The 18,837-nt window shown below is 38.7% G+C and overlaps 1 protein-coding gene and 1 long non-coding RNA gene across 2 annotated transcripts in view; one reads left to right on the top strand and one right to left on the bottom strand.

The window, feature by feature from the left end:
• The first annotated feature begins 1,456 nt into the window (after positions 1-1,456).
• On the top strand, positions 1,457-17,139 carry LOC104838640. Its single transcript, XR_775093.1, has 3 exons — positions 1,457-1,542; positions 15,632-15,744; positions 16,404-17,139. It is a non-coding gene; the product is annotated as an uncharacterized LOC104838640 (long non-coding RNA).
• Positions 1,953-18,837, bottom strand: part of LOC104838641 (chromosome unknown open reading frame, human C16orf45) — a 54,089-nt gene continuing 37,204 nt past the window's right edge. The window contains exons 3-6 of the mRNA XM_010578498.1: positions 8,554-8,627; positions 5,259-5,373; positions 3,585-3,667; positions 1,953-2,160 (exon numbers count right to left, since the gene is read on the bottom strand). Coding sequence (XP_010576800.1) covers positions 2,048-2,160; positions 3,585-3,667; positions 5,259-5,373; positions 8,554-8,627 — 385 coding nt within the window. The 3' untranslated portion in view covers positions 1,953-2,047. The remainder of the gene's footprint in view (positions 2,161-3,584; positions 3,668-5,258; positions 5,374-8,553; positions 8,628-18,837) is intronic.

Raw genomic sequence — 18,837 nt, 5'->3', positions numbered from 1 at the left:
TTTGCCTTTGTTAATGGCACTGAACATCTGCCTCTTGTCTTAAGATACTGATAATTCCTGATGTCTTAATTGGGTACCAGCAAATTCAAGAGGCTGTTGAATTTTATAGAAGCCAGTGGGTATTTCTTCCCCTCCAGTGTGTATTCTCCCTTAAAAGCAGTTTTCCCCATAACCGTTAATGTACACAGGTGCTATACAGAGTCCAACCCATACCAGATACAGTAGATATTAACAGCTACAGAGCTTAATGTGCTGTTATATGTATCAACAAGGATGCAATAACTATATATGACTGTTCAGCCTTTGGATATGTTTTGTCCTCTTTCCTGTGTCTTTGGTTAAAGTAATTAAAGTGCTTCATGTTGTAGTGGAAACCTTTTGTTTTTTTTTTTTTCTTTCCTCCTTGATCCTTAAACCTTAAGGAACTTAGTGACATAGGTTCTTTGTCTCAAGTGAGTCTGCAATACTGAAACAAATTATTCTGGAAATGCAAATGTTCTTCATCAAATCAGTCTGATGCTATGGATTAGGTTTTATTTGTACAAGAATAATCTGAGTTACTTTAGATGGTGTGTATCTCCTTGAACCTTAATAAGATACTTTCTCTCTCTAAAAAATATTACTGTTTATCCTTTTTGGGTAACTGCTGTTAATTTTTTTCTCATTTCCTATAAATGTGGTTCCTTTGTATACAACTACACACTTAGCTGGCTTCACAAAATTGAAGTTCCTCTTGAAAAACTTTATTTTAGGAACTTTTTGCTATCAGTTTGCTATTTCTAAGCCTGAGATTTTCACATTAGATCCATGTACATTTATTTTACTATTTACACCTATCACAGTACGTTTATATGGAATACCGTCACACAGACAAACCAGCTACTGACAGCTAATATAAAGATATTAGATTCCACAAGGCTTAATCTGCATAGAGACCAGAAACACATTAATGGTGAAACACAGATAAGTCTTTCTGCATTTCTCTTAATTTTAAACCCATTTTGTGTAGAATGTGATCTTCCTACCACAAATAGTCTACTTCTGTATTTGTATGTTTGTCTTGTGGCCAATTTGTCTTGGGTGGCTAGTGTCTTCCTATGCTTGATAGTTTATATTTCTTATGGAATATGCAATTAATAGTTGTTTCAAGCATTGTTTAAATATTAGTTAAATACTGTTTGTCTTCCGCTTTCCTCCCAGCAACCTACAAATGTCATACTGCATGTAACTTCTAGTAGTGGACAAAGCTCTCTGGGTGAATATTTCTAACTTCCATGTGACGTGGAGAACTAAAAGAAATGACACAGCTTTGGATTACATCACCTATTTGCAGATTACTGTATCTGTGCTTGCTAAAGGTTTACCAGAGATTCACTTTCCCTGGTGCAAGCAATATTCATTTGAGTTGAGTAATTCAGAAATCATATGGGATATAAAAAAAATCTATCTCTACTTGCAGCATCCTTGTCACTGATGGTCATTCTTTAGGAAGAATTGGAAGTGAAACTCCACAGCAAAGTAGTTGAACATCACACTTGTTTGGTAAGTATTTTGTATGCAACATCAGTTATCCTGAGGTTGCTTCATCTATCAGTTGTACTATATACAGCATTGCCACTTGTGACTTTTGTTTTGAAAAGTAGCCAAAATGGGATATTTCAGCAATTTTTGAGTGCTGTTTGTCAAGGGGGGGGAAAGCGTACAACAAATTCTTACAAAGTGGTGGCCTATTAAAATTGCTGTTTTACACCTTACTGGATGAAATATACCCTTCTTTTCATTCACTTTTATCACTGGGGTGGTTTTCTTGACTCTACTACAGATCTTTTCTGGTCACTGGACAGCCACTATATAGATTTCTTTTGTTTTTAGGCATGCGTGTTGAGTGATCCATGCAACAGTGAAGAAACTGCCATTGTACATTCCATATATTACTGTTGTGCCAGTTGCTGTTGATTCTGTTAGCAGGATGCTGTTAGTTCCCCTCACCCTACAGTTTCATTCAATGAAAACATTTGAAAAGATAAACATGGTAGAGAGCCCAGAGCTACATGATGTTGCATTGTGTGGCCCCACAACAATCTTTAATGATGGCCAATCCTGCTTTGGCAATGGTGGGCTTGCTTGGAGGAGGTTCTGCCTTCTTTTCTGCTGGGCTGCCTGCAATGTTCAAAATAGGACACCATTAAAACCAAGAGTTGGTCAAACTATTTTTTCCTACTTCTGGCTTAAAGAATGCAAGCCTTTCCTCCCCCTGTCCCCCCCCAAATTTTTTAACTCTTGTTTGAACAATACATCTAACACTATGGTAGTAACCCAGCTGGTATGTGGATTCAAACTGCTCAGGAAGTCTTATCTCTTCAGGGGAGTGAGTTAAGAGGGGTTAAAGAATCCAGACATCTCAATGGGAGGGTAAACTTCTTGCATCTTGTTCAATCCAGGTGTCGTTGTTCACAGCCATAGGGTCAGATAACAGGTTCTTCCACAGAAAGTCATCTTACTGTGTTTAAACCCCAACAACTAAGGAGTTGAACAAAAATATTGCTCGAGTTTATTCTCACATCAACTTGGATGTCGTAATTAGGAGAACAAGATAAATGTAGATTTTATTTTTCAGGGTGAAAAGAATCTTTTTACTCTAACATTGCATTTAAAAGGAATGACGTGAAGTAAACTAACAAGGGAGATGAGTCATGCTCCCTGTGACCCAATGGGTATAAATAATTAGTGATGCATCTTAAAGTGTTTCTATCAACCTTATACTTGAACTTCACAGTCATTCCACATTCCTCTGGAAATGCTTTACCAAGATCTTGATCAATGCAAAATGGCAGTGTGTATGGATACAAACAACTTCAGCTGATGGTCCAAATTTACTTTAAGAAGGGCACCACTCTCACTTGACTATCTCCATGCCTAAGAGCTCAGTTTGAGACAAGTCAAAATCAATCTGTTAACTTTTAGAGCTTATGCTGTGACTGTTTTGGTTGAAAGTTGCAGCCGAAAGCTTCCAAGGGAACATGTAATCCGCTTAGTTTCTGAGAAATTAGTGTGTCTGCAGTTCTGTCCATAAATGACTTGGATTGAGGTGATTGAAAAGCCTATTTATGCTGTAAGAAATTTGGGGCAGCTGTGAAAGTTTGCAGTCTTTTCTCTAGTTTCCATCTTGTCTGCAGTAAAACAGGCAAACTTTGCTTCAGATATCCTAGCATATATCTTAAGAGGCTTTTTTCCAGTTAATATTTTTGCAGAACCAGATGGGAAAATGATTGGCAAAAAGAAATTGAGTTGCTTACAAAAGCAGGTTGTAGCAACGTGTATTCAAATATACTTTGCATATTTAAAACACACAAAGCAATTTTAAAGTGGCCATAGATGACTTGGATTCAGTTTTCTGGGGTAACTGGGCATCTGAATTTTAAGTGGCCAGCAATTGTTGACACACTATCTTGTTTCAGGGTGATCTAGCTAGATTAACCTAGCTTTTGGCAGAGGCTGGCCCAGCATGGCCTTTGAAAATGCTCTTTTATCCAGTTGTCTTTGGAGTTTTTTCCTATTGTTTTTCTTAATGTTTAGGAACTCACTGGTAGGAGATTGTGTTGCTTTGTCTAAGGGTTTTAACTTGGTGCGAAGGAATTCAGCCATCTCTTTGTCTTCTTCTTTCTCTCTGGTGGAAAAAAGCAAAATAAATCCATTACAGAAATAACAATGTTTTCTGTGTAAATGGGACAGTAAAAGCTAGAGTAGCTAGGATCAAATCACTAGTAAACAATTGACTTCGTTCTTATTAAAAACACTTAATTTTGCTGCTTATTAAAGAGCAAAATATTTGTCTAAATGAAAACAGTAACAAACTTCTTGTAAAATTCAGAGACAGAATTTTCCCCAAGGTTCTTTACTTGTCTCTGATAGTACTGGATTCATTATATTCCCTAGTCAGTGGATTTAAACCATAATGTATCACCTATTTAAAGTTGGCTTCACAAGTGCTTCAGGATGCTTCCGCTACAAATTGAAGCAGAGGATACATCCTGCTGTGATTGTACTTATTTTTAAAGGCCTGCTTAGACAAAAGACTGGATCTCATGCTCCTCTGCTGTTAGTATTTACCCAGACCAAGTACATTTCTCTTTGCCTGAAGATGACAGCATTAGGCCCGAAATAAAGATTGTGTTGCTAACCTTGATTGTATCTATTACCCTTATTTACATGTTAGTTTCTTTGCTACTTTCCTACTTTAACAATGAGCACACTGATTGAGTATCTCGAGAGTTTTAAAGAAAAGCCTCAGGTTTTACTGCAAATGTGAACTGACACTAATGTATTCACATCTGCATGGTGCATAGCAGTACATTTTCAGTAGCCTACAATTATGGTTCTGTATTGTCTGGCTGCTGCTGAGGTTTTTGCGATTTGCACATTAAACTAGCAGTTGAGAGCTCTGGATTACATTACTAGCTCAGGCTTCTTGTCAGCTGCTGACTTTGGCTAGCTCTCTTTGATCAGCTGCAGGACTCTGGCAAGCTTTCTTCTCTCCTGTCCTTTGCTTGCTTGGAATTCAAATGTGTTGGAAGAGATACTGTCATTTAGGATAAATGGATTGGTGAGCCTTGAATCTTTACTGTTGAAAACTCTATTTGTAGACTATTGGGATCTCAGTGCAACAGCTGGAAATGAACTTCTGAGCAAGACCACAGGTTTCTCAGCAACTTTGGGCTAAGATACTGAGAAGAACCATTCTGAACTTGTTTATGCTTTAGGTTAGGTAGACCTGTGTTAGTGATTGCATTTGCTTTTTCTTTTTTTGCTATGGCAGGGTGAGAACAGTAATAATAAAACCTGAGCACATTAATAATTTGTTTAAAATCTGCCTTTTTTTTTTTTTAATGTCTACAAATAATGCCCCTTGTTGAATTACATTTCATGTCTACTACTCATGCCAAGAGGATCCCCTGGTAGCAGCAAAAATCCTTCTCTTTTTAATGGTAAATGACCAGACACTTTCTGGTAGGAAAGTAACATACCAAACCCCACTGTAGTCAGGAGATGACTGAATCATTAATGGAATAGAGAGCCACAGAAGTGCAGTAATCTAGTTTTAATGTTTTTCCTATGGAACCTGGAGGAGGCTTTTAACTTGGTAAGTTGTTTTAAAGGACCAATTCTCTCCCATTAATGTTGATGTAAATCTTGTCACTCCAGTGTAGTGTTAGACTTGTGAAATCTCACAGATAAGTTCAGTTGCTTCTAGTTCTTACCGTAATCTCTCCACCTCTGCATCATCTACAAGAAAATCTCTTTTTTGTACCAGTCTATGGATCTTCTGAATCAGTTCATCCTCTCTTTGTTTCTCCATCTTTGTTTTTTCTTTTTCTGGTCAAAAACAGAGAAAAGAGACTATTACTTTGGATTCTAGGGAACAGGGTGGGGGTGTGGACATTGCAGATGTCTAAGAATGAATTGCTGATTGAAGTCAATAGTTCTTCAGAGCCAAGTCACCAAAACCCCAGTGAGTTCTGCTTACTGCTTCTTTTTTTCTCTTCTACTTGCTGCTGTCATGTCTGATCAGCTTAATGGTCTGGAGACTCTATGGGGCTTGCCAAGTGTACTTTTACTATTAAATTACTCTGCAAGACACTGATTTTTTGAAGAGCTTTGGTAAGAAAACAGTCCAGGATGCTTCATTAAAATCCATGGTACAAACTCCCTTTGACCTCAGGGAAAATGAGACCAATCCAAAAGGAACCATTTCTCTGTATTTCATGACAGCTTTGGCTGTTGACTACACCACTTTTTTTCTACTCTGGTAAGGCAGGTGAGCTGCAAATCCATACAAATAGCATCAATTGTGTAATGTGGAAAAATAAATGAAAGTGTTTGTTTTCCCTATGCTTCAAAAATCTGAGTAATTAATATATGTCCTTGCTAACTGGCCAGTCTGTAATGACTAGGTTGTCTATAAAGGATTTTTATGACATGAAAGATGTGCCTGCCACAAACTAAAACTCATGAATGTTAGGGATTACAGAGCTGTAGTTCAAGGTTATAAAGCAAATGTAGCTAAGACAGAAATCTTCAAAGCTAGCAGGTAGAGCAGAGATGAGAAAGCCAGAGGCAAATCCCAGCCCGCATTATTTTCTCAAGAAGCTGAAAATTTTTATTAGATGAGAAGATACTTTGCAGTAAATCAGGAATTTTGGTTTTGAGCAGTAGAACTGTGTTTAGAGAACCATAAAATTAAGTAAAATAAGAGTTGTGGGAAGACGGGCAAGCTGTCTGCAGTCTGATGCATCTGAGCTATGTTATGTCTGCTGACTGAACTTACAAGGTATCTTAAACAGCTAAATAAATCAGACATTTGAAAATAATTGTTTAATACAGCTTAATTTTGGATCATGGGCTTCAGGATATTTACTACTGGGAATTTCTGCAATAAATCCATTCTTTAGTGAGATAAAAGCACCTTGAATATATTATCAAGAAAATTAAATTCTTGAAGTCTCAATCTCAAAGTCATACTCCTTCGAGAATTTTAAATTGCAGTCTGCCAGTAGCAGAGGAAATAATTTGTAATATAACATAAGGTGGCTTTGTCTGGGATGTATTTTCTGTGTTTTATCTTTTAGAAATGATAAAGGAAGGTAAGGTTATTGACTGCTATGAAGATTTCAAGACCTCTACGTTGTCACCTATGGAGAATTCCTGTAATTAATGCTGAATTTGCAGGACAGAAAGGAGAATGCTTAGAAATCACTGCTTTGTCTTGCTTTGTCTCTTATGTCTATGGAGCAAGGGATCTCCTCCTCTCACTACTGAAGGTAGAAGCTACTTTCTACTTCCTTTCAATCTGTCCTCTTCCCAGATTGAGATGTGCTCTCCAATGGTATCCTTTAGGAAACGGCCTGCCAAATATATGCATCCTGAATTGGGGCAAAGTACTGCATACTCTGTGTACTAAAAGACTGATCCCATGTCTACTGAAATTGGCTAAACCGTGTCTACTGAAGCCAAAGAGCAGGTGTCTCTCTACAAATATGTATACTAACAGGAAAATTATGATAAAGATGTTATGAATGAACCCATTGCTGGAAACTGTTTTTCTAGGTTAGGCAGATGCTGCATCAGCACTTAGTTCTGTGTGAATGCCAGCAGTTTCTTTGTCTTTGTTAAAACAAAAGTATTCTTGTTGTGAGTCTGCCAAAAGGTGGTGCTGCTGGAACTGCACATACTTAATTCTTAAGTTTGCTGAGATTTGCAAAGTGCTAAGGAGAAATTGCTGTCTGTGGATCACTGCTTAAGACTTTGTGACTGGAAGATAGTTTCTAAAAGGTTTTTAAAAAAAAAAAAAAAGTCCACCAAAAAAAGTGAAAACCTAATCAACCCTAACTGTAACTTAAAAGTATAGGTAGGAAAGCTGCAGACTAAAAGAGGCAAGGCAAGGGAAATCATTGCTAGATATTTTATAGGATTCATAATCCTTTCCAATAGCATTTAAACCTATAACATACCAACAGTGTTACTAGAAATTAAAAATGTGACCTATAAGTAACTAAGAAGTATAAAGAAAAGTAGAAAGATTATGAATCCACTTTTGTTGCGTGCAAAGCAAAGTGGAAAAGTTTATACAACTAAGAACATGTGGCCTCAGAGTAGACTCCTGTTTCCTATTTTATGAGTCACCTTCTCCCCCCTTTCTAGGGAGAAAGTTGTCCTTTAAATTTGCCCAGTAAAATGTGGGGGGGTAAATGAGGATAACTAAAGGAGAGTTAAAACTTGTCCTTAATAGTTAGGCAGCAGCAAATTATTTCTGAAGGGTGCTAGAGGCCATGCTGTAATATCTGCTGTAAATGGCCCACTGCAGTTGCCGAGTGGTTTGCAGAATATGTCTACTTTTTTCTTGAACAGAATAGGGCTGTTGTGGATGATCTAAAACAGCAAAGCTGTAGTGAAGGAAAATCCCTTATTGATTTCAGCTGGAGTTTGGAGTTAAGGACTGCAAAACTGCCCGTAAGTCTGTCCCTCCTTAGAGCAGTGAATTTGCAGAGAATTAAGGCAAAACACAGTGCAGACTTTGCCCCTTTGTTTTTTGTAGAAACCTGTTTTACTTTATTCTATGACTACAGGTGTGACAATTGATATATGTAGGAAAAAACCCAATCATGCTCAGTGATGGTTATAAATCCCTCTCCTTTCTCCCTTTTTTCTTGTGTATCTCAGCACTTTGTCTTTTCTACCTGACAATCTCTGTGCCACTTGGTTCCCTTGAGATTGCTAAGGGAGTGTAAGAACTAAGGAATACACACCTTGAGTGGTATTTGCAGGGTTGCTGCCAAGGGAGCAGTGAAATACAGCATGAAAAGAAATTTAGAGACCAGGAGATTAAAGACAGGAAAGAAAACAGGAAGAAAAAATAAGGACTAGAGGAAAGAGATATGAAACTCAACCCTGAGGGGAGATTTCTGATTGTTAGGGGCAGAGGTGTGTTCCTGACACCATCCCCACCCATGCATCACCCAAGCATTATTGTAATATTGGGTTGGAGACAGCCATTACCTGGGATTGCTACCAAACTCTGCAGCTCTTTCTTAAGGTTCATAATGTCTTTGCACAGCTGGATGTCATCCATCCTGAAGAAACAGAAAAAGCATGGTCAGAGACATGTAAACTCCATCCTGTGTTGATGGGATTGGCCAGATTTCATCTCAATATATGACACTGTCCCTTGCCTGGGATCTGTGCATCAGCTTGAAATGCAGAGGTTTAACCTTGGGATACTGATACTATTCATTCACCAATTTAAAACAGATAGTAAAACTAAATGCCTGTTGAGCCCTCGATTACTTGTCTTACTGGGATCTAATCTGTGTGTAGGTCCTATCTGTCATTACTGATTATTTTGGATGCCTTTTGCTTTCTTGAATGTCACTCAACATTCTGGAACGGGCATCTGTATATTTAATAGTCATGAAAAAAACGTGTGCCATATCATACATACTGCAGCAACAGTTTTTACTAGGGAAAAGAGCAAGGGTGAGCATAACAGGGAGACTGGGAAGGGGCAGCAGAAGCTGATATGTTGCTTGGCACAGCCCAGACTAGGTTTATATTCCACTACCAACTTTCTTTGTGACCTTACTAATAACTTAGTCCTGATATCAAAGATCTGGAAACTGTCATAATTTGGCATCTATCTATTTTGAGGTCTTATGCCTTGGGTGGATGTCTTCCGTGGTTGACATGAGTGCTTCAAATCCTTGATGTGTGCAGAAAGTCCGTTAATGTTAATACACAAAAGATAGCTTAAAAAAAAAAATCTATAACATTAGCAGAAACTGTACCTTTAGTTCTTATTGAAACTGATATCTATCCTGAGAGCTGCTGTACTGAATTATTCCCCTGGAAGCTAGCAAACTTCAGCATTAGCTTCCTGGCAAATGTTTTATTTTATTCTCAGCTGTATTGGCAGCCAAGGCTCAGGTGTTGGTTTGGAGGGCTGCACTAGGGGCTTCCATTTTGAAATAGCACCCTGAAGAATATGAAAAAACAGACTTTGTGATTAATTGTACATTCTTCAACTTGCACGTCCCCAACACTATCCTTCCCCACAGATCTGAGACTCTTTGTTTCATAATCCTGTGCCTGAAGGGTGGATTGCCTGTTGCCTAAGCACCTGAAGGTAGCTGAAGTGCTATCAGAAGAACATGGGTTGTCACAGTGGTATTTCAAGAGAGGAGACCCAAGAGATTAACGTGTGTTAACCAAGCACACAAAGGATAATGCAGTCAAATTACTGCATTAAGTGAGGAGTGGAAAAAGTAGGTGTTTCTGGCACAAATAAGATTTTAATCACAACCCAAGAGCTTTTATGCTCCCTGCTGCTCCTGCATGGAATGCAGGTCTCCACAGGGAGCTGTCCTTCAGATGTTTTGCTCATGTTATTAAAACATGTTGATCCTTTTCTTACTTGCTGCTTTGGTTAACTTCATCTTGCCTGTTCTGCTACTTTCATTGTGCTGTGACTCCTGCTGCCCTTTTACTTCCCTCTTCCCAAAATATGACAGTGAAATACCTCTGTAATAATCTTTATTGCTGACCTCTTTTCCTTGTTTAGGTGCCACTGTCACCTCTTCTGGGGATCTGCTCTCCCACCATACATCTGTCTTGTAAGGCTTGCTTTTATTGGGAACATAAGCATGCTAGCCTTAGGGCTAGTCCATGGTTCACTGCTGTATGTGTTCAGAAAACTTGGAGGCAGAGCTGTTTATACTGATGATTATTCTTACTTGGGCTCCCCATATTATTCATGCTGATCACAAGCAAAGCCTGTTTTACTCTTGAGATCCATCATGCTAAGTGGTACTGAAATTACTTTTATCAATTAACAATCTTAAACACTATCCCCTCAGGAGCATCAATATTCAAAATGTGCTGGGATGTGAGCAAGCCTCACAGCTCCTTATCCAGTCAATGTTCATGCAGTTTGGGTTTCATATTAATATAATGTGTTAATATATTTGAGGAAAATGACCACAGTTATCAAAGACAGTTTCTTGGCGAGAAACGTTCAATACTGAACTGCTGTATTCAAACGATATCTAGGGGCCAGACCCTTAACTAGTGAAAAGAACAGTGAGTTTCTACAAAAGAGATCTCCATGACATACACAGAAAGGATATTCTTTTTTTCTGTATCAGGTAGGTTGGGCTTCATTCTGGGAAGATCTGAAAGATACTAGTTCAAATATTTCACTGTGTATCAGTTTGGCTCCCTGCCCTCCGCAAGGAACTCCAAAAAGCTGATGTCACTGCTTTTCTCTCAGGTTTTTCAGGAATTTAAAATATCATTGGCAGTATGTTCCAAGTAAGCAAGATCATCGATGTTCAGTAGTCCTTACAGCCCCTACACTCAATTTGTGGCAAAGGTACTGGCCTCCACTGTAGTTGCAATTCTTCTCATTATTTTGGTTCTTTTTTAATCTGACTGCAGAGCATATAGCTAGCACTCTCCATATATATTCTTAGCATCTCTTTCCTAAGATCTAATTTTGTTCCTGCCTTGTAACTCACAGGCGAGAAGTAAATACGTGGCCAAGCACTTAAGGGCTGTAACAGCTCTGTGACAATCTGAATTCCAAAAGTCCCCAAGCCAGATGACCAATCTGGGATCCCAGTTCTGTAGGCTAGTGCATTTTTATGATGGACAAAGACTAAACCCACCATCTGTACCAATTCCCCTCAAGCACATGGAACATCTTTCCTCCCATCTGTGTCAAACAGCCTTTGTTTCATCCACTCCATGGTGCTGATTAGGAAAAAAATAAAAAGATACGGTTAAATGACTAAAGGAGGGCTATGAGACATATTCATGAAAACCATGTGAAGGCTTCATTCATCTGATTTAATGAAAGCAGGAGGTATAGTTGCTTATAAGTATAAAGCACATCACACATTTTGCTAGCAAATAATACTGAATGTAGGGCTACAGTTGCTGTCCTGGGCAAGAGTCACCTTGTTGCCTTCAAAGAAAATAGAAGAGGAGGAATTTCTGGGAAAGCAAGCTGTTTGGAAGGACATTCAATCTGTACTAGTACTATGAACCTTCCTCTCTTTTTCCCTCTTATGCTCTGGTTCTTGGACATGAGCAGTTACAGAAGGCCCAGCAGAAGTTAATGCTGCTTCTGAAAAAAAAAATCCCAGTGGATTTCTCATTTGAAAACTGGATAGTCAGCATGGTTTGACTGACAGCATATTTGTATTACTGTCAGACCTCTTTAGGAAGTAAAAAGAGCTTTTGGGAATCTTAAAGAAAGCTGGAATCTGCAGAGCAGAGAAAACAAAACTCTTTTGGGTCCCTTAACCTCCTACAGAGAAGCTGGAGAAACACACTGAGCCTAATTCTGCAGCACTTTTTCTTCTATGTTGTAAGTAAGTCAAATCTATCAGAGTGCAAGATGGGCAAGAGAAGAAGTTACACAGACTATTGTCCAGCTTATTTAAGAGACTGTTATGCTCCCTGTGCACCTGCTGCTTTTCTCAGAGAGCAGCACAGTGAGGTTCTTGGTCTGTGCAGAAGGCAATGGCTTTTTCTCTATAGATACAGCACGGCATAGGGTACTGAAATGATATCCTCCAGGACTGTTTATCTGCCAAGCTGCTTGAGACATTTGCATAAAATTTGCAATATACAAACAACCTTTGCTGAACTCTCTGTTCTCTGGAATAGATAGTACATTCTTTCCAGTCCCTGTGAAATCATTTTTGAAGTTGTAGAAAAAACATCAGTAAAGCAAACAGCAGTTACAATATGTCAGTCTTCCCCCCAGAGCTGAGCTTTAAATGTCTGCCCAGCAATCTTAAACACATGAGTTATGAGTATGATAAAACATTTCTGTTACTAAGAGCCCAAATCCATTCCTGGAGTAACCACAGTAGTATTGAACTAGGGATTAATTCTCAGTGTGCTTTCATGTATTCCTGACACATTGCCTGCAATTCTTCTTTTCTGTTTCTTGATGGCTTATTGCAAGAAACCCTCTGTACGTTTGGAGATATCACATGAGCATGTATTATTCTTTTCTCTCTTGGTATTTCAAGCTATATCTTCAAAACCTAAAAGTAGACTCTCTGCCCAAAAAAAGATAAAATAGCTCATAATGAATAAACAGCATGGGCAAAAGATTTTCTAAACATGTCTGTTGTGGTTTAACCCCAGCCAGCAACTAAGCACCACGCAGCCACTCACTCACTCCCCCCTCACCCAGTGGGATGGGGGAGAAAATCAGGAAAAGAAGTGAAACTTGTGGGTTGAGATAAGAATGGTTTAATAGAACAGAGAAGAAGAAACTGATAATGATAACACTAATAAAATGACAACAGTAATAATAAAAGGATTGGAATGTACAAATGATGCACAGTGCAATTGCTCACCACCCACCAATCAACACCCAGTTAGTCCCCGAGCGGTGATTCCCCCCGCTCCCACTCCCCCCAGTTTTTATACTAGATGTGATGTCACGTGGTGTGGAATACCCCACTGGCCACTTTGGGTCAGGTGCCCTGGCTGTGTCCTGTGCCAACTTCTTGTGCCCCTCCAGCTTTCTTGCTGGCTCGGCATGAGGAGCTGAAAAAACCCTTGACTTTAGACTAAACATTACTTAGCAACAACTGAAAACATCAGTGTTATCAACATTCTTCTGGTACTGAACTCAAAACACAGCACTCTACCAGCTACTGGGAAGACAATTAACTATCCCATCTGAAACCAGGACAAACCTGTCACAAAATGACAGGAAAAGTGGGTTGGAAGAGTCTGCAGTAATCTGGCACAGTGACTCAGCCCCAATACATGTTTCTGTGGTCCAGTTACCAGAAGAATGCTCTGAGCGCTGTCATTCCTGTAAGATCCACAAGTGAGGTGACAGCATGAGTCACCTCTGCCATGCACCATCTGGACTGAGGGGGAGTATGGCAAGAAAACAGAGGGGAGACCTCCCATTCAGCTGTGCCCTGGCAGGTCTTAGAGGCAGTGGAAGTAAATGGCAGGCAAGACTTAAACATTCTGTACTGGACAGAAAAGTGTTTTGTTTTGTTTCAAAAGAAATTATTCCATAACAGCTAAATTATTCTGTCTTCTTTTCAGCTGAGAAAGAAAACTAGGTTCCCTAGTGTAAGTCCTAGGTACATCTAGAGCTGTGGATGGAAAAAATGATTGTAAAAAGCAGGTAGTAAAAATCACTAAATGCTTGCCTTAATGGTCAGCCAAAGAAAAGAAGATGGCCATCAAGTTTGTCACATGCTTAAGATTTGAGAGTAAGAACTATTAATAACAGCTTCATAAGCATCAAATATCTTTTTCATTGATTTCAGGATGAGCAGAGCAGTTCAGTATGTCTAGAGAGCTGCTGCCTTTGCTGAATGACTTTCAAAGCTAGAAATAGATCTGTGCTCCCTCTAGCATCTCTAAGAAGAGGCCTGAGATTCTTTTCTTTTGTTTTCTGTTATTGCATTAAAGTGCTTGAAGTTAAAAATGAACGTAGAGTGGTTTCGTTGGTTTCCTTCCCTCTCTTCCAAGACAGTTTGCAGGCACTGAGGTTATTTTTATTTCTGTTTTAATATATTCCTGTCCCAGAAGTAAAACGCTTGTAATTATTACAGTTTTTGAAGACTCTGATAGTGCCAGTCTGGGAGATAGCCTAAGAATCAGATGTCATGCTAAGTTACGAGCTGACATGATTACATGTATCTGGAGAAGACCTCAATATAGGGATAAAGAAGATCATCTCCTTGGTGGTGTCACCAAATGAACATGCTGAACACCAGCCAAGAGCAGCCAGTAGTGGTGGACAAATTTGGGTGACTGAAGTAAAGAGCTGTATAGAAATAAGAGAATTGCTACAGACAGAGATGGTAATGTGTTGTCAAGCTGCAGATTCATTAAAATAAGGACTGAGGTGGGGAGGAGGGACATCAGTGGAGGCTGCCTTTGGGGACTGTAGGTGTTTAAGGTCTTGCCAAAACCGTGGAGAATCTGGAATGGTGAAAGTATTCTGGGAATAGAAGAAAACAACAAGTTTATGTATGCCCCTCTTCTACATTTGACTCCATTTTGTCCCTGTCAACTCATCTTAGTTTCTTAAAGCTTCTAATTATAAATCTGTGAAATCACAGGCAACATTTAATGAATATAGCACACGTTGTCTGAGTCATTATGGTGTGTGTTTATCACCTTGTTATTTAGCTCAGCACCTGGTGCTGCTCAGGCTGGAACACACAGAGCTGGCAATTAAGATAACAGATTGCTGACTGACCTGATTGGCAGGTCAGGTTACAAATCAAAAGTCCTATGATTAACTATTAAAATAAGTGTGTCTATTTTTTATTGTTAAAAGTGCTCTCTGATGCAGAAACAGTGGATAGAAGCACTGTACCACAACTTGCAAAGTAATGTAATTCAGCTGTCGTTTCAGACAATTGAAGATGGCAGGACTTGAAAATCTCAGTCCCTGGAGGTCATATTTAAGGCATATTTCACAGAAATCCAGAACAGTGTCTAAAGCAGCTGCCTGTATTTCATTCTCACTGACACTGTTAAATTCTCTTGAGCTTGGCCATCTCCTCTGCCAGTTATGAAATTTTACTGTCAACTTCAGTAGTAACAAGAGGAGCTTTCCTGGAAGTGCCCCACTGTGGAGGGGAATATTTCTCTACATGGCAAAAAATTACTAAGTTAATTTGTCTAAAAACATACAATAGAGAAGTTAGATTTCATTTCAGAAGTATCTAACCCCATTGCAGTAGCATACAGAAGACTGCATGTAAAAGCATAGGGCCAACTTATGTGCATCATTCATTTAAACTGGTCTGGTAGTTTTATTTTTTGTTATTAGAGCAGCAGAAGTAGGAAACTAGGTTTGGTTATGTATTGTCTCTAGCAGAATTGATGATAAATTTCTTTCTTAATTTGCCTCCATCTTTGTCCTTTTCTTATTTTTAAAACCAGAAGAGCAACTGTTTGGTATCAAAGCTGGAAAGAATATAAAGGTACCTGGTATACAATTGAACATTGCTAGTCCATTTCAGGACTTTTCCATTTACTGTTGAATCATCACTGATTTATACTCTTCTATTTATAGCAGAAGGCAAGTGAGAGAGACCACTGAAATACCACAGGTCAAGAGTTACACATTATTAGAGCATCCTTGCCGACAGGAAGAGCAACAGTGCAAAAGGGTGGGCCACAGTAACTGTGAGTACTACATATACACGATGTATTATGAATACATTATCATAGATACATGGTCTCACAGGAGACAATTCATTCTACCATCCAGTCATGCAAACCAGACCACAGGTAGCTAAGAACTGGGAAATCAAAACCAGTTCAGGATTAAAGGTTACATATGGAAATCCAGTGCTAAGTTACTGACCTAAAAATGACTAAGTCAAAAGATTAAAGATACCCAGGGCTGTTCCCTCTTCTATTAACAGCAGTTTGTGACAACCACAACATAATATTCAACGCAGAAAATGCTATTTAAAGAAAATTTTCTATTAAATAATTATTTTCCTAGCTGTCCAACAGAGATGATAACAAAAATTCTTCCTTCTTTTTTAAGACACAAACATCTCAACTACCAGGTACTAAGTCTACAATTCATTAAATACTTTGCTAATGATATGTTTATCATTATACACCACTAAAAAAATGTTTCTTCTTTCTGAGCGTTTTAATGTAGCATTTTTATTGCCACACAGTTGAAAGTGTAATGTCATCTTTTCCTCTGGGGTTGATTGTTTACTGTCAAACAGGGCAAAGGAGATGGCTCTGCAGAGAGATCAAACTGAACAAAGGCATTTTTCTTTCCTCTTTGAGAGCTGATTTGTATTTATACTTTCCACTTAAAGCGCACAGTCCAGATACTTTGCAATTCTGTCCTGAACCCATGTTCCTGAGGCTTCCAGGCTCCCATCTGAAGAGCTGGGAGACCCTCATCAGATCTGGATCTTCCAGGAGTTCCCAGTTCTACAGTGGGCACGCTGACATCCTTGAGGCTCCTAGATCCATGGCAGTCCCCTAGAAATGCTGTCCCTAATCTCAAAAGCCTCAAGCTTTGAGTATCTAACAACTTGCATTACAGAAACCAGGCTGCACCATTTCCCAGCTTGCAGTTCCCTGGTTGTTTCCTCAAGGACTCAGTATTTGCAGGTGAGACACAATTGCAATGTGCTTGGGATGGGAAAGGTGAATGGGGACATACAGTCACAGCCACAAATGAATCCTATCTTGCAGAAGAGTGTGTGCCACACCAGGCTATATCAATGGGACAGCCATAGTATCCCTCATAAAGCTGGGCTTGATATTTTCCTTAATGGTACCTTACCTTATGAAGCCGACAACCTGACATGTATATTTATTGAAAAATATATATCATCACACAACTGCCTCCTTCTCTACAGCATCCCAAAGTGCATCCTATGTTCCTAGAGCAAGATACAATCAGGGAAAAAAAAGGAAGGAATTCACAGTAAATTATACTGTATTGTTAAGATTATAGAACTGTGAAGGAGAAAAGATTTATTACTCCTTTTCATGAAAAGACAGATCTTATCAGAAAACACTGACAACAACAACGACTCTATTCATGAAAAAATCTGGTTTTGTTGGTGTTATTTCTTTGCACTATAGGAACAGCTAGGTGCTGAACTCAGAGAAAAGTACTAGATGCTGTATATATAAGTAAACAGTCCTAAGAGAATTCCATGCTTAACCTTAGAAGAGAGAAAATAGATGATATACAGTACAACAAGTAGCAGAGAAAGAATCAAAACTAGCAAAGAAAGCAAAAGTCAGAACACCTGCTTAGCAATATATAACCAGCAAGTTACCACTGCTATTCACACCTTTGACAGCCTGTTTATCTCTTTACATTCTCCCTCCCTCTCACCCTTACCGAGGGTGATGCTCAGTATGTGTCACTGTGGCCACGCGTGGCATTAAGCCACTGAGAAGTCACAGTTGATGCTACATTAGTGAGTCACTAGAAACAGATATAAAGTACTTGGTTGAAAAAGTAATTAAAATTTGAAATTAACTTTGTTCATACAAAGACAGCAATCATTGCTGCCTTTTCTCACTTCAGAATGGCAACACTCCACATAAGCAGGCTTTGTAGTACAGTATTACTTCTCGAGTTTAGCCAGTAATGAGAGACTGTTTCATGTTCCCACTTTGTGCGAGCCTACTACATTTTTTGCACTCATTCTAAATTAAAACATAGGATTTCTAAGTTGGTTTATTGAAGGTTATCATCACCAAAGGAATTAACTTCTCACTTTGTCCATTCTTGTGTAGCTTGATATTGCTTCACTTTGCAGTGGTTGCATAAAGCCAGGCAATCAGCAGACATAGCTTTTTGTACTTTAAAATACCAGTGTGCTGTGCATACTACAAAAGACATAAAGGCGAGAATCCTATCGGACCTCTGTTGATGTGTTATTGTTATTAGAAGGAATATGGACTATAAATTTTTCTCCATGATGAATTTCCCCTAAACTGGAGATTCTACCATTATGTCCAATACCCTATAGAATGACCATTACTGACTATCCCACCTCTACTACTACTAGCAATGAGTACATCAACGTCACAGCAGCAAAAGAGAGTTTTATGGGTTTTTTTGCAAAGTGGGAAAAGGATAAAGGTTAAAAAGGCAGGTAAAGAAAAAGTAAGCCTGATTGGAAGCAAGAAAAAAAACCCAAAACAAGGATTAATTATATACTCTGGACAGCTAATGAAGCTGTGGGACTGCTAGTATGAGTTTATTACCAGGGCAAAATCAAGTTGCAGCAAACTTATCTACATAAAAGGTAGTTGTTCCTGGGATTACAAGTAAGCAAACATAATAGTGTAAAATGGTCTACAAACCTGAATGGGTCTATGGAGAATTTGGATGATGTAGATATTATGAGCACTCTGGAGAAGAGGGAGTCATCTAACAGTGTGTAGTGAGAGTTTACAAAGACAATGACCAATTTTAACTATGCTAAGTCAATGTGGAGGTGAATTTGGCTTTGTCGCAGTATTAGTTTAGCAGTGTAATAACCACACAGACATTAAGCAAATATTCTACATTTTTACAGATAAAACAAGTTTAATGAGGTAAGTAAAACTGTTTTAAATAATTGCCTAAAGCAACCTAATAGGGCTTACTATTTAATATCTTATGTTCCCTGTACATTAAAAAATTGCTATTCAGTATCACCTACATGCTAGAAACAACCACTCCCAAGACAGCTATCAGTCACAGGTGGAAGCAACTTTCACAGTTTTAGTTCAAGG

Source organism: Haliaeetus leucocephalus, unplaced genomic scaffold (assembly GCF_000737465.1).
Source record: "Haliaeetus leucocephalus isolate CR32 unplaced genomic scaffold, Haliaeetus_leucocephalus-4.0 Scaffold636, whole genome shotgun sequence".
NCBI classification, from domain to species: Eukaryota; Metazoa; Chordata; class Aves; order Accipitriformes; family Accipitridae; genus Haliaeetus; species Haliaeetus leucocephalus.
Note: the sequence above shows the minus strand (reverse complement) of the source record. Positions and strands in the feature narration are given on the sequence as shown.